Source organism: Protopterus annectens, chromosome 11.part0 (genome assembly GCF_019279795.1).
Source record: "Protopterus annectens isolate FY-2018-M chromosome 11.part0, PAN1.0, whole genome shotgun sequence".
Lineage (NCBI taxonomy): Eukaryota > Metazoa > Chordata > Ceratodontiformes > Protopteridae > Protopterus > Protopterus annectens.
The window spans coordinates 189,198,543-189,212,463 of record NC_056745.1 but is presented as its reverse complement, the minus strand read 5'-3'; the positions used below and the strand labels follow the sequence as shown (position 1 = coordinate 189,212,463).

At 42.1% G+C, this 13,921-nt stretch overlaps 1 protein-coding gene across 3 annotated transcripts in view; it reads right to left on the bottom strand.

The window, feature by feature from the left end:
• The window catches only part of TULP3 (TUB like protein 3), a 1,091,431-nt gene that overhangs the window by 538,450 nt on the left and 539,060 nt on the right, over positions 1 to 13,921 (bottom strand). For 2 of the 3 annotated variants that reach the window (XM_044087605.1, XM_044087606.1), the window contains one exon: positions 4,229 to 4,426. The exons of the other annotated variant lie outside the window; for it this stretch is intronic. In XM_044087605.1, coding sequence (XP_043943540.1) covers positions 4,229 to 4,426 — 198 coding nt within the window. The remainder of the gene's footprint in view (positions 1 to 4,228; positions 4,427 to 13,921) is intronic. 3 annotated transcript variants of the gene reach the window in all.

Genomic DNA, 13,921 nt, shown 5'->3' with positions numbered 1-13,921 from the left:
CAGCTAGCTCCTTCTTAGTGGCAGCAGCTACCACCATAGCATCCACAGAAACTCCTTTTGTTAAAATTGTTTGTCTGCTGGAGCTGTTATGAACTTGGAGGGTCTCCTGGGAGTGGGGTCCACTGAATCAGGAGCCGTCCATGCCTTCTTAGCAACCACCTGCATGAGGGGTCGAGGAGGGGACACCCAGGAGGTGGAAGGACGAGAGCCAACGCCTCAAGATACACAGATTCGTCCTCCGAAGGGTTGAGGGCTGGCCAATTTCCCCTCTGTTTCAGGATCTCCAGAATGTCTGCAAATAAGACATCTTCAGAACCTCAGAATCATCCAAATCTGTGTCTGGCGTGATGGACTCAGGTGAGTCAATGTGTTTCCTCTTACACTTCCTCTTCGAGGGGCTCTTCTGCCAAATCAGGAGAGGCCTCGGAAGAGGATGAAATCCCCACAGGGGCTCCTGAGGAGCTGGCTCTCTGCGGTCTGGGATGAGGGAGTGAGTCGACTTAGCCTGAGGCACCATAGAGGGAGTGTGGAGTAGAGCCAGGCTCTAACACTCCGCATGACCTCGAATGCACCCCTGTCAGGCAGAGCCAGAGGTCCCCGCTTGAGAAGCTAAGAACCCTCGGCACCGACAATGATGGCTCCGAGCCGAACTCACCAGCGCGAAGCACGAGAGAGAGGGAGGGGTCGGACAAGGGTCCGATGCCACTCACCCGAGATTCTTCCAAGAAAGAAAACCGGCGACGGGCGGGAGTCCGAAGAGACAATTGTAGCCGCAATCACAGTCTCAGTTCGACACGACCGCCCGACTCCGAGCTCAAGAGTCGAAGGAGGAATATGTTGATGGACGGGGCAGGCATCGACTGATGAGTCGGGCTGTGAAGCATCTGGGCCAGTGCCTCGGACTTAAGTAGTCGACTCACTACCCTCTGGAGGTCATGATCCGACAGCCTCGATGACCTAGAGGAGTGAGATCTTTGGCTCCGTTCAGACAGCAGGAGATCCTGGAAGAGATGGTGACCTGGACCTCTTCCTGGTTGTCGGCTCCGGGTCTGGTCGGAGCCGACCGGGAACTACTACCTCCGGGCGGCGGCGGGGGAGAGACCCTGAAACTGTGGACTGAGACTTATCGGCTCCAGCCGGAGCCGATGAAGGCAGAGGTTGAGAAACCTTAGGTCTCGGCTCAGTTGCGGGCCAAGACCTAGATGCCCTAGAGGGCTTCCCTGTTGAAACAGACAGGGAATCCTCTGGCTTGAGTGAGGCCCTGAGAATCAATTTATTCTTTCTTTCCTGCAGGACCCTGGGGCTGAAGCCATGGCACACAGCACAGGAGTCCTGCAGGTGCAAACCCCAGACAATAGACACAAGAAGTGTGAGCGTCTGTCAGAGACATTTTCTGACAGCACGCATCACACTTCTTGAATCGAGACCTTTGCTTCTTTGGACATTTTTATTTGAACAGGTGTACACAAACACACACAAACACACTAGTTACACCCTGTCAAATTAAATTATAATAAAAGCAGTACTAGGATTTTAAAATAAAATAATGCACACACACTCCACTAGGGAAGGAAAGGCCTATAGGCCCAAGGGAAGAACCTAAGGTTCTTGAGGGAAAAAAACGGAAGTTTTTTGGAAGGGAATAAAAGTTTCCTAAACTACACTAAACTAAGTAAATATATTAAATTAAAGGATTTTAAAGACTAATTTCAACAAGAAATAGTACTCACCAAGAACCAAACCAACCTCGAAGCTGTAGCGGCAAACGAGATCTGAGGTAACTCTCGCCTAGCATTGTGGGATACAAGGGGAGCCTCGAGCCGGTGGAACCAACTCTCGAGCTTTTAGAGTGGCCGAGTCGGAGCCGAGGTCGGCTCCGAACCCATCCAGCAAGAATGAAGGCGAGATAGACAACTTAACATCTATTTTGTTCACTCCATCACTGAATGGCAGCGGAGCAGCTCAGTTGCTAAAACAGTTCACTTAAAAATGGATGAATCCGTTCTACACAGGCAGTAAGAGACTGGCTTCCATTATAGGACCAGTCTCTATATTTTGCTCACTGCATGCGAGAAAAAGGCTCTAGGCACCTCCTTACACATTAAATGGAAAATGGGCTAATTTGACAATTAATGAATTTTCTTCACTGTCTAAATGATAACTGCTACTCTACCACTCCCTACAGTCACTACACAGATAAGGCATTCACATAATTTCACACATGGTGTTGAAGACTGCATCAAGCTTCAGTACAATAACTCTTGACTCCCACTATATAGCTTACTGCCTTGCTGTGCATCACAATTTGACTACAAAAGTGAAACAGCAATACAAAGTAACAACTTAGCTTCATTTCAAGCTAACCAAAATATACTACACTTAACTCAGTCTCCACAGTGGCATCTGACAGAAATATAGCTTTCAAGTCTTAGGATTAACTTTCTTGCCTGTTTTATATTTGTAAGATACATAAGAAACAACTAACTGTTTTAAAGGCTGACAGAGATGCTAATTTTGGTTAAATTACCTGCTCAGGGAAAAATATATACAGATTCTGAGTTTTTTTTTTAATTTCTCCAAGTCTTTTGGGCTTCTTATACCATGATGGGAGTGGACTCCATTCCTAAGTCAAAGTATGATTAAAGTTCATGAAATTAGTATTGTTTCAATCTTTGATGTCAGCCAGTAGTGCTCTTCACAGCACCCGCAATGTGCCCAGTAATGACTCCTTCTGCAGTTCGTATGGAGTTACATGTATTGGTAACATATCCAAATACTACTGTAAATTATTTTTTATAAACCTCGTTGCTCCTACTACTGTTGGAACTGTCTGGGTATCATTTAATTCACATTGCACTCATTTCTGCCTGCAGATCTTGATATTTTATGACTGTCTCTCTCTGCACTCAAGACACTGTAGTCACTGGTTGTGGCAATTTCAATGATCAATGCTACTATTGTCTGTTTCTTGGACCACTATATCCATTTTTCTAGCATCTATCTTTTGGACTGTTGGTAATGGGTGACCACATGTGATAAAAACCTCATTTTCTATGATGCTATGTGGCTCATGTTTCTAGTGTTTTTCAGCCTCTTCAGTACCGTAATGTTTGCACAATCCCCAGTGCAACAGTCTCGCCACATTATTATGCCTTTCAGTATACAGTCCTTCTGCCATTAGTGTGTCACAACCAGCAACAAGGTGAGTGACCGTTTCCAATTCGGTTTTACAGAACCTACATTTGTCTGTTTCTCCCACATGTTCAATGGACTTTGTAAACCAGCATGTACGTACCCACTATCTTGGGCTGCCAATATTAACCTTTCATTTCTTGATTTGAATTCACCTCTCCTTAACCATTCCTGCGTTCATTCCTGATCAACATGAGGTTCTTCCAGAAGTTTTCTATGCTTGCAACTATATTTGTGTTTTTCCACATTTCTTGCCTTCTCATCTGGTCCTTCATCTTATATTTTTTCTTTTGTTTTTTTTGGCACATTCAGTTGCTGCCTAGTTTTTATCTACTTCTGGTTTGATTTCCATTCTTGCTTGACGTCAATATGCTTCTGCTAAATTAAGCAGAGAAGTCATCTTAGATTTATTCTTCTCATGTTTCAAAACTTTCACTACATTTGGATCTTGTGAGGTCAGTAGATCTGTGTGGAGTCCCACAACTGCAGATCTATACATGTAATCAATTTCAAGGAGGCCCATCCCTCCTTCGGAACAGGGAATATATAATCTTGGTATACACGGATTTTTATAAATCATTTGGTAAGCATGAAGCATCCTTCTTGTTTTAATATCTAATCTATCAAACACTTTTTGGGGCCAGTCAATCACTCCAAAACTGTACGTTAGGACAGGAAGAGCAAACTGATTTCTAGCTTGGATCTTGTTCCTAAATGTCAATGCTGTTCTCAGGATTAATTTAAGTCTTCTAAAGTATTCCTTGCTGAGTTTTATTCGCATTTGTTCATGTTTTATTGCTGATCCTTCATCAATTACAAAGTATTTATACACTCTCTCTTCCTCAAGTTCTTTTATATCACATTCCTTGCACATTTATCAAGACCAAATTACATTCTAATATCTGCGGGAATCAAACGCTGGTCAATAAGATACAATATTGTTTTAATGCCTTAACCCGGTAAGCTATACTGCCACTTACAACATTTTTGAACTGAAAAATACACAGGAAAGAATTGTGACCAAACAAAATGGTACCTTTCTACCATCCTCAGTATCCAAGTGCATGTAATATGTAGGGTAAAGACCACGATCCATTCCTTTCTTATCTCGACTGATACGACATCTCACTGTTGCACCTTGAATTGCAGGTTGGAGTGCAAACTCTTCCAGACTATCCATGTCAGGCAACCGAGTGTCTGCAGAAAAGTTTGTTGCTGATGGTGAAGACCCACTCTATGGGAAGGAATAAAGTCACACATAACAAATCATGCTTCCTTCTGAACTGACACTGTCTCAGTATAATATTAATGGGTCTACTTTTGTACACTAAAAGTACACTTTACCAAATCTGAAAAAGCCAACTCCAGTTAAGTGAAAGTACATTTTCATGAAAATGCATTATCGTGAATTACACATCACCAAAGTACCAAAACACTGACATATACACTAAAAACACATTTTTGCAGGGAGGTAAGCCCCACCCCCACTCCACGCTAATTATATATACTAACTCCGAGATCACTCTATCCTCACTGTACCACGATCTGTATCAACAACCCCAACTGCTGTACAGCTTCCACTCCCATTACAAGTATAAATTGTAAGTGCAAAACACCACACCTGTTCTTCCACAGGATCCCAGAGCTGCCAACTTCTGTTCAGTGACGTGTAATTCGTGATGGTGCGTTTTCATTAAACTGCACTTTCGCTTAAATGGAGTCAGCTTTTTCAGACTTGGTAAAGTGTACTTTCGGTGAACAAACGTAGACCCAGTATAATATGCTTCCCTTTGAAAGTACAAACAGAATGTCGTTTCTATTAGCACTTTCAGATGATGTACTCATGCATGCAGTTTCTTCTCCAGCACCATTTGTTTCAATCATTAAAATTATTACACTAACTTAGGAAGTTTATATCATGCATATATCCAGCTATGAAAATGTTTGTTTTACTTTATTTTCAAAGTCATAGACTTAATGGGAATCAACATTTATTTTGTATAGCTTGATATAGTGTCAAACTAAGCTTAATCAAAACTGCATTACGGTGTTAAACAAATAAGTGTTATTTCAGTTATTAAACTATTCAGTCATTAAGTCATCCATTTGGGCTTTGCCACAGTGGAGGAGAACCTTAACTTCTGTGCAACTGTATATTGTTCTGTAAAGTACAATTGCTCAAGTCTTACGTACCTGTACCAGCAGATGTTCAAATTCCTCCCTGCTTAGAGACACTTTAGGTTATCTGCTAAGGTAACCTGGTACTGGTCAGTTTTCAAAAGCTTCAGACACTCCATCTCTCTCTCCTTGTGACAGCTGACTGGCTGAGCAAATCCTGAGAGGGATGCTTTCAGTTATCAAAGTGTGTGTTTGGGGTTTTTCACTTCCACAAATAAGGGAAGGAAAGTATATGAAGGCAGAATCAAAATTTGCAGCTAGTCACAATACCATCTAAAAACCATATCCAACAACAACTGAATCAAAGAGGTTGAAACTAACCTCAGCTATGCACAATCTGGGGAATGTCAGATGGGTACTGCCACTGAGGCATTGAGAAATTCATCCATCTACTTTTACAGCTAAATCAACTTGTGCAACTACACTATGTTCACCATTCCCACTACCTCAGTGGCATTTTTGGTAGATTCCTAAAGCTGACTCTACCTGGGAGGTGGAAGGACAAGAATCCATGAGCTCCTGGAGAATGGTCCTAGCAAAGCCTGCTCTGGACCTTGAAAAGGAATCCAGTATGTAGTGCTGTATGAACAGAGGACAAAATTGCTGCCTCTATAATGCATCTAAAGTCCATCTCTTTCTAATATGCCACTGAAGAGAATAAGACCGTAGTTAAGTGAGCTTTAGCCTTGCTTGGAAGAGATTTACCATGGTGGGAGCAAAAGAAAACAATAGCAAAGGACAAAAATCATGCAAAAATTTGTTGAGGACAAGCTAACCTGCCTTAGATCCCCGTACAGGAGACAAAAAGGAAGTCATGTACTCACCATAATCTGTGTTGTCCATTTTCATACTTCAAGCTAATGGGTTCAGAGATCTGATCCCTCAGATTCGACTCTGCCATTGCTAAAGCTCATGGCAGCCAAAATTTCTCAAGCTTCGTCCTTACCCACAATGCACCAACCTCAAGTACCCAAGATCTTGTTTGCTGATTTTCAGTAGAAAGAAATATTTTCAGTGCAGTTAAATAAGGAGATGACTATATCCAGAGCTCACTATAAAGGTCAGTGATATCCTCTAACCACTTATTCTTCCAGGAGTCTTCAAAAGATGGGGGTTGATGGGTGGGGAGTTGAGGAAGAATGAAAATGGAAAACACAGATGGAACATTACGGTAAGTACATAACTTCTTTATCTGATGTTATCAATTTTCATTCTATCCTCAACTAATAGGACGGAGTCCCCAGTTACCCAAGATCCTGGGTGAACTCAGAGGATATTCCTGAGCACCACTGAACCAAATGATGCTCTACCTCTGGAGACCAGAGCCTATTTGTAATGAGTAACAAAGGTATGGGGAGTAGCCCACGTTGCTGCAGCACCCATGTCATATCCATGGATGCTCTAGATTGGAAAACTGACAAAATTGCCCTTGTTCTAATTGAATGGCCCCATAATGATTTTGATAATGTAACACCCAGTTTGCTAAAAATAAATGCACTCAGTTAGCCATCTGGCTAAAGTGATTTTGGCAACTGTTTTCCCAACTTTCCTTCTGCAAATGAAACAAACAATTGGTCAGTTTTTCTGATGTCTTTTATTCTATGTAGGTAAAAACATAATTGTCTGTGAACATCCATTAAGTGCAACATGTATTCACCTTTGTTAGTAAAATCAGAAAAGAATACTGGCAAATTAATGGACTGATTGATATTAGATTCTGACACAGCCTTAGGAAGAAAGGATGCACTGGTTCACAGTGGAAGTTTTGAAGACGAGGCTTGAATCTCCAAAATTCATCTGGCAGAAGTGATGGCTACTAGTTATATTGTCTTCCAAGACAGATATTTAAGATGACAGCTGCTAGTTTGAAGGTAGAATGAGTAAGCGCCTGCAGTACCAGATTTAGGTCCATGGGGGAGTATGGTCTTTAAAGGGAGGTCTTAAAAGAAGAGTGCCTCACAAAAAGGCTTTGCAGAGCTTATGAGAGGCAACAGAGGAACTGTCAAATCTAATGTGAAAATTCAGTATTGCTAAATGAAGCTTAATTGTTGAGGAACTAGCTTCTTCTTTATAAAGTAGGGCTAAAATATAAGGGTGTTATGTATTGGAGCTAAAAAAAAAATCAACATTGTTTGATGTGCCCAGTAAACAAACCTTTTCCATTTACTGGAATAAAGATTACATATAGAATTTTATGGGAAGATAAAAGTTTATGTCAGACTGGGGAAGAGAGCACAGGCTGTCTGGCTATCAATGGAATTGGAGAATCCAGGCTGTCAGCCTGAGGTTTGATATGTCTGGTGGATCACGACTGTCAGGTGAGACAAAAGGTCTGGAATTGGATCCAGAATCCAAGGCTGAAGCAAATAAGGCCAAAGGAAGGGGAACCAAATCTAACGAGGCCAGTAAGGTGCAATGAGGATGACTTTGCTCTTCAACATGGCAGCTTTCTGTAAGAATTTTGGAATTAGTGGGATTGGTGGATAGGCATACAGTAGACCAGGGGTGCAAATAATGAATTACAGCATCCCTTGGTGAGTCCCCCCTGTGGGGGAATTAGAGCAATGTACATGGTGCATTTGTTATTTAGGGGAAAAGCAAAAAGACTGCAGCAAGGCTAGCCCCATCAACGAAAAATCATTTCCATTAAGCTCTTGTTAAGAGACCACTCATGAGATGGAAGAGTGCACCTGTTCACAGTTTATATGCCATCACATTTGGCTTCCCCGGAATGTGTGCTGCTATGAGAAAGTGGTTGGATAAGATTTTCCACTGCCACACTCTCAGCACTTCGACACAAGGGGTATGATCTGGTCCCTCCTTGGTTGTTGATGTACCAAACTACTGACGTATTGTCCATTTGAATTGCAATCGTTCCCAAAGGGAGAGCATCTTGAAAGGCCTGCAATGCTAAAAGCAGTGCCCTCATCTCTAGAACACTGATATGCAAGTTGGCCTCTTCGGGGGGGCCATATGTCTTGGACTGTTTTTCCCAGAAAATGCCCCCCCTCCCCAATTGGGAAGTGTCTGTGGTCACTATGGCCTTGGGCTGAGAGGCAATGAAGATGGCCTTGTAGAACCTGATCTGACTAAATCCACCACTTGAGATCGCTTCTGCATGTGTGATTCATATCAGAGTTGACATGGGTTGGTAAAGCATCGACCATTGTGTTGCTACCATCCACTGGAGAATCCTCATGCAAAATCTGGCTAAAGGTACTAGTATTATAGCCACTGACATTGACCCTAGATGCTTGAAGGACCAACTGGGCTGAAATTCTGGTACTGCAGAATATTCTTCTGACTTGTGATCTTATAGTTTGAACCCTTGAGGAAGGCAAAAAGAAGTGGTCAGCTCCGGTAACTTTTCCACTGAATCTGAAGAAGCTGGATCCAACTTTTTTTCTGCCTAGGATCCGATGTTGAGTTTAGATCTGATGATTTTTTTCTTTTTCTTATTTGGATTCAGTGATGAGGTCAGATCTGATTGAGGTCTCTTTTTTGAATGTTCCAAGGTCCTGGAGGAAGAAGGAGATGGACCCGGAGAAGGAGATTTTGAGTCTTTAGATTTTGGCGACTTGGCTCCAGATAAAGCCTCTCTAAATGTGGAAGGAAGCAAACCCTTTAGTATTAATTTATGTTTTCTTTCAACAAGTGCCCTGGGATTAAACCCATGACAGATCACTCAGTCCTCCTGTAAAAGAGGATCAAGGCAATATACACAAGTGTGGGCATCAAATACAGGAATTTTATGCCCACAACTGAGGCATTTTTTGAACCCAGCTTGTCTTTCTTTGCCATATACAGAAGAGGCAAAAGACAGTACACCCAGTATTAAACAAAAAAAAGTATTCAGAGACTAAACTTTTTTTTTGTTGTTGTTAAGAGGAAAGAAACTGAAAAAATAGAGAATTACCAACAATGGTATATCCACGGTGGTGCAGCGGTAGCGTTGTTGCCTCAAGAGGTTCTCCCGTTCGATTCTCGGCTGGAGTGCGTGGATTGCCTTGTGTGTGGAGTCTGCATGTCCTCCCCGCGGGTCGAGTGGCTTTCCGAAAGACATGCGTAAATGGGCATGCCTTCGTTGAAGGTTGGGCGTCGAGCTGGCAACTCGGCACAGTGAAAATCTACTGCCAATCATCAGCTGACCATAGTTCCGCTGTGGCGACTCCTAACAGGGAAAAGCCAAAAGACAAACAACAACCAACAATGGTATTAAGGAATCTACACTAAGAAAAGCAGCAAGGGAAAGGAATACCAGCAATAGTATTCAAGGTACAAAATGTACAGAGTTAAGAAAAATATTAAGTAAAGAAAATATTTATAAAGGTGAAAAAGGTAAGGGATAGATAGGACCTGAGAAAAGTACATTTTAACTTACAAGAACCACAAAATTGCTAAATTAAACACATCTGCTTGAAACTAATGGTCACCATGTCTTTTCTTTAAAGTGGCAAACGAAATCTGAGGTACTTGGGGTTGGTGCATTATGAGTAAGGTAGAAGCTTGAGAGTTTTTGTCTTTAGCAATGGCTGAGTTGGATCTGAGGGAATGGATCCAAACCCATTAACCGAGAATAGAATGAAAACTGGCAACATCAGATCAGCTGTTTATCATTCCTAAAGGTTTTGTTCTGTCAAAGTAGGACACAAACTGCCTGTGTGCATTCGAGGTATGTAGAATCTTTTCTCCCTTGTTTTTAGGATCAGGACAGAGCACTAGTAAATTGATGGCTTGATTCAAGGTAAATTCAGAAACAACTTCAGAAATGAATAATGGATTAGTACATAACATAATCCTGGCTCAAAGACTCATCTTGCAGACAAAGCAATGAGTAAAGCAGTCTTCCTAGTTGTGAACCAAAGTTCATCCTGAGAGGCAGGTTAAAAAGGAGAAAAGGTCAATTTTTCAAGAACAAAGTTGAGATCCCAAGAAGAAGGGATTTGCTTTCAAGGCAGTCTCATGTGCAACACTCCTTTCGTAAACTGGCTACAAAGAGACAAAAGAAGGGATCTATGGGCAGACAAGCTGAGATGGCCACAAGATGCACTTTTATAGAAGCAATATTTTTATTTATTTTACATTTGTTGACTGGGATAATCCGACTGGATATATGTCCATTTTCAGTGGAGGCCCGGGGAGAAAAGCTCCAAGATAATACACATTGAACATTTATAAATGCTAGTTTCAAACAGATTACAGTCATAAGCAATACTAGCATTTAGCACATATAGTACTAACTTATTATAAAACACTTTACAAAACATAACTATTTTCAAAGTTATATATACATAACATTACATTCAGGTTTAAAACACATTGAGCAGCAGTTATACAATTGACCCTTCCTGAAATGGTATGGTAGAAAAAAAGTAGTTGAAGGTAAGGCACTTAAGAAATAGAGAGGTCACTAGTCGGGGTTAGTGCAAGGACATAACCAATGAGTTTTGAAGTATTTCTTGAGTTTGCTTTTGAATTCAGTTAATGAGGGTTCTAGGGTCAAGTCAGCTGGGAGTCTGTTCCATATTTTTCCAACCGAGTTGGCAAACGGAGAGTCCTCAGCTGAGTAGTTGGATTTGTATGTTTGAACTAGGAGTCTAGTGGATGATCGCAGTGGTCGGGTGCTGGTGTAGGGGCTGATAATATTTTTTAGTGCAGGTGTATTTTCTGGTTGGTAAAGAACTTTATGTGCCACTATTAGCTGGTTGAACTGCAGTAGACTTGGCAGTTCAAGCCATCCTAGGCGATTTAGGTTGTGACCGTTGTGTGTCCAGTAGGCTGTGCTAGTAGCAAATCTGGCAATGTGGTTATAGCAGGATGACAGTTTATTAAGATTTTTGTTTAAGTTGGAGAATAGAGGTGAGGCATAGAGAAGAGTTGATAGCAGAAGGGAAAGGGCAACTGCAGTTCTAGCAAGTGGGGTAAGGAAAGGTTTGATTCTGTAAAGAGAGCCAAGTTTTTTATGAATGGTTTTGATAGTTTGATTGATATGCGCATCAAACTTCAGGTTGTTATCAACTATGACACCCAGCAGTTTAGTTTGGGCTTCTGGGGAGATGATAGTGCCATTGTTAGTGGTTAGGTTGAAGGATGGCAAGGGGGTCTTGCATATGGGGGAGAAGAGAAGCAGCTTAGTTTTGTTGGGGTTTAGGATTAGATGTTGATTGGAGAGCCATTTTTCTACTGTACTGAAGGTATTTTGGGTTAATGTGAATAAAGTAGCTGGTGAGGTGTCAGAACAAATCAAGGTGGAGTCATCCGCATATTGAATGCAGGTAGCATCTTGGATGACTGAATGAAGGTTGTTGATAAAGATGAAGAAAAGAAGGGTCCTAGTATCTAGCCCTGGGGTACTCCTAATGTGATGGGTAGGCGAGATGATAGCTTGTCCTGCCATAGGATTGCCTGTTGCCTGCCTTGCAGATAGGATTGAAACCAATGGAGTGCATGGTTGTTTAACGAAAGGGCCTTCAAGGTATTTATAAACATTTTGTGGTCAACCATGTCAAAAGCCTTGATAGCTCTAGAAAGAGTGCTGAGGATAGTTTGTTATTATTGTGGTTGTGGTTAATGACATTAGAGAAAGAGAGGAGGGCAGAAGTAGTACTGTGGTGTGGCTTAAAGCCATGCTGAAAGTTGGACAACAGCGTGTTCTGTGTGAGGTAGTGCATGAGCTATATGTGTACACACTTCTCCATAATTTTAGCTAGAGGTAACAGAATAGCTATGGGTCTAAAGTTTGACAGTTCAGTGGAACTGCCTCCTTTATGGAGAGGTATGACATGGGAGATTTTCCACATAGTAGGTACACAGTAGCTTCAGATATAGCTCTGTTGATCAAAATTGAGATGGGGTATGCTATGGTGTCAGCAGCCTTTTGCAGATAGTCTGCTGAGAGGAGGTCAGCAGCCTGCTTGGTGAGTCTTAGTTTCTTAAGCAGGGCATGAATAAGTTGAGTAGGAACAGGTTGGAAGGTAAAGTATGTTTGGGTACTGGGTGTGGCTGCATTAGAATTAGAGCCAATGGGAGAGAGTTGGCTGGCTAGAGACTGGATAGTCTCTGTGAAGAAGCTGTTGAAGTTATTAGCAATGTCTACTGGCGAATTGTGTTGGGAAGCTGAGGGGGTGGAGTGACTGTTTATATGCATAAGACAAACTATCATCAGCCCCCTTTTCCCATTTTTTCTACATGGGGTCAGGGTATCATGTTAACGTTCGCCAACTCTCTCGATTCAGTGCCACACTTCTGCCTTCTTCAACACTCACACCTGACTGTTGCAGATCTTTCACACAATCCGTCCACCTCTTTGCTGGATGTCCTTGCTTCCTCTTACCTTCTTCCTGTCTGTCCCAAATCTTTCTCATCAGATTATCTTCTGCTTTTCAACACATATGCACAAACCACTGTAATCTGTTCTTTGATCTTTTCTTTTTTGCAACTGGAGCTACATTGGCTTCTACTCATGTCCTCATTTCTTCATCTGTCCCACAGTGTGTATTCTACCACCTTTCTCGGGCACTTCAATTCCATCACCTCTAGCTTCTTCAACTGTTCTGCCTTTGTGCCCAGGTTTCTGTAGCATACAGTAGTACTGGTCACACTACTGTCTTGTATACCTTACTTTTTAGCTTCTTTGGCATTCTTCTGTCATAGACTACAACTGATGCTCTATGCCAGATGGCTGCAGCCCCTCTAATTCTAGCTATGACCTCTTCATTCAGACTACCATTCTCCTCAACCACCCCTACCAGATACATGAAGCTGTTTACCTGTTCCACTATCTTTCCTTCTATCTCTATAATGAGCTTCTTCTGATTTCCCCAATTTGCTGCCATTACCATTGTCTTATCTGTGCTTAGTTTAATCCCATGTGCCTTTAGATTTGCATTCCATTCTCCTATCGTTTGCTGAAGTTCTAGCTCAGAGTCTGCCTGTACTGCCACATTGGCTGCATGCAGCAGATTTGTTCATCTGTCCCCTCCAACCTGTTTGTTAATGTAGTCCATCACCAGTATGAACAGCAGTGGGCTCAGAGCTGAACCCTGGTGTACACCCACTCCCACTGGGAACCCCTCTGTGAGGCCGAACACTGTTCGTACTTGAGTCACTGGATCCTTGTACATAGCCTGCACTAATTCTACCAATGTTTTTGGGAATTCAAACCACCACAGTACTGCCCAGATCAGCTTTCTTGGGACCTTGTCATATGCTTTCTCCAAATCTAGGAATGCCCACTACCTCTCTGCTCATCTCTAGCTTCTTCTCAAGTATCTGTCTCAATGCAAATATCAGGTCAATTGTGATGCATCCTGATCTGAATCCAAACTGCTCATCTCTCATCTTACATTCCACTACTCTGCATATCCATTTATATCCATTTATCAATCACCCTCTCCAGAACTTTCATGCAATGTGGTAGGAGTTTGATGCCTCTCTACTACCCACAGTTGTGGATGTCCCCTTTGTTCTTGTACACTGGCACGAGTATGCTTATTCTCCAGTCATCAGGGATACACCTTTCTCTCCACACTGTTATTAGTACCCTCAGGAG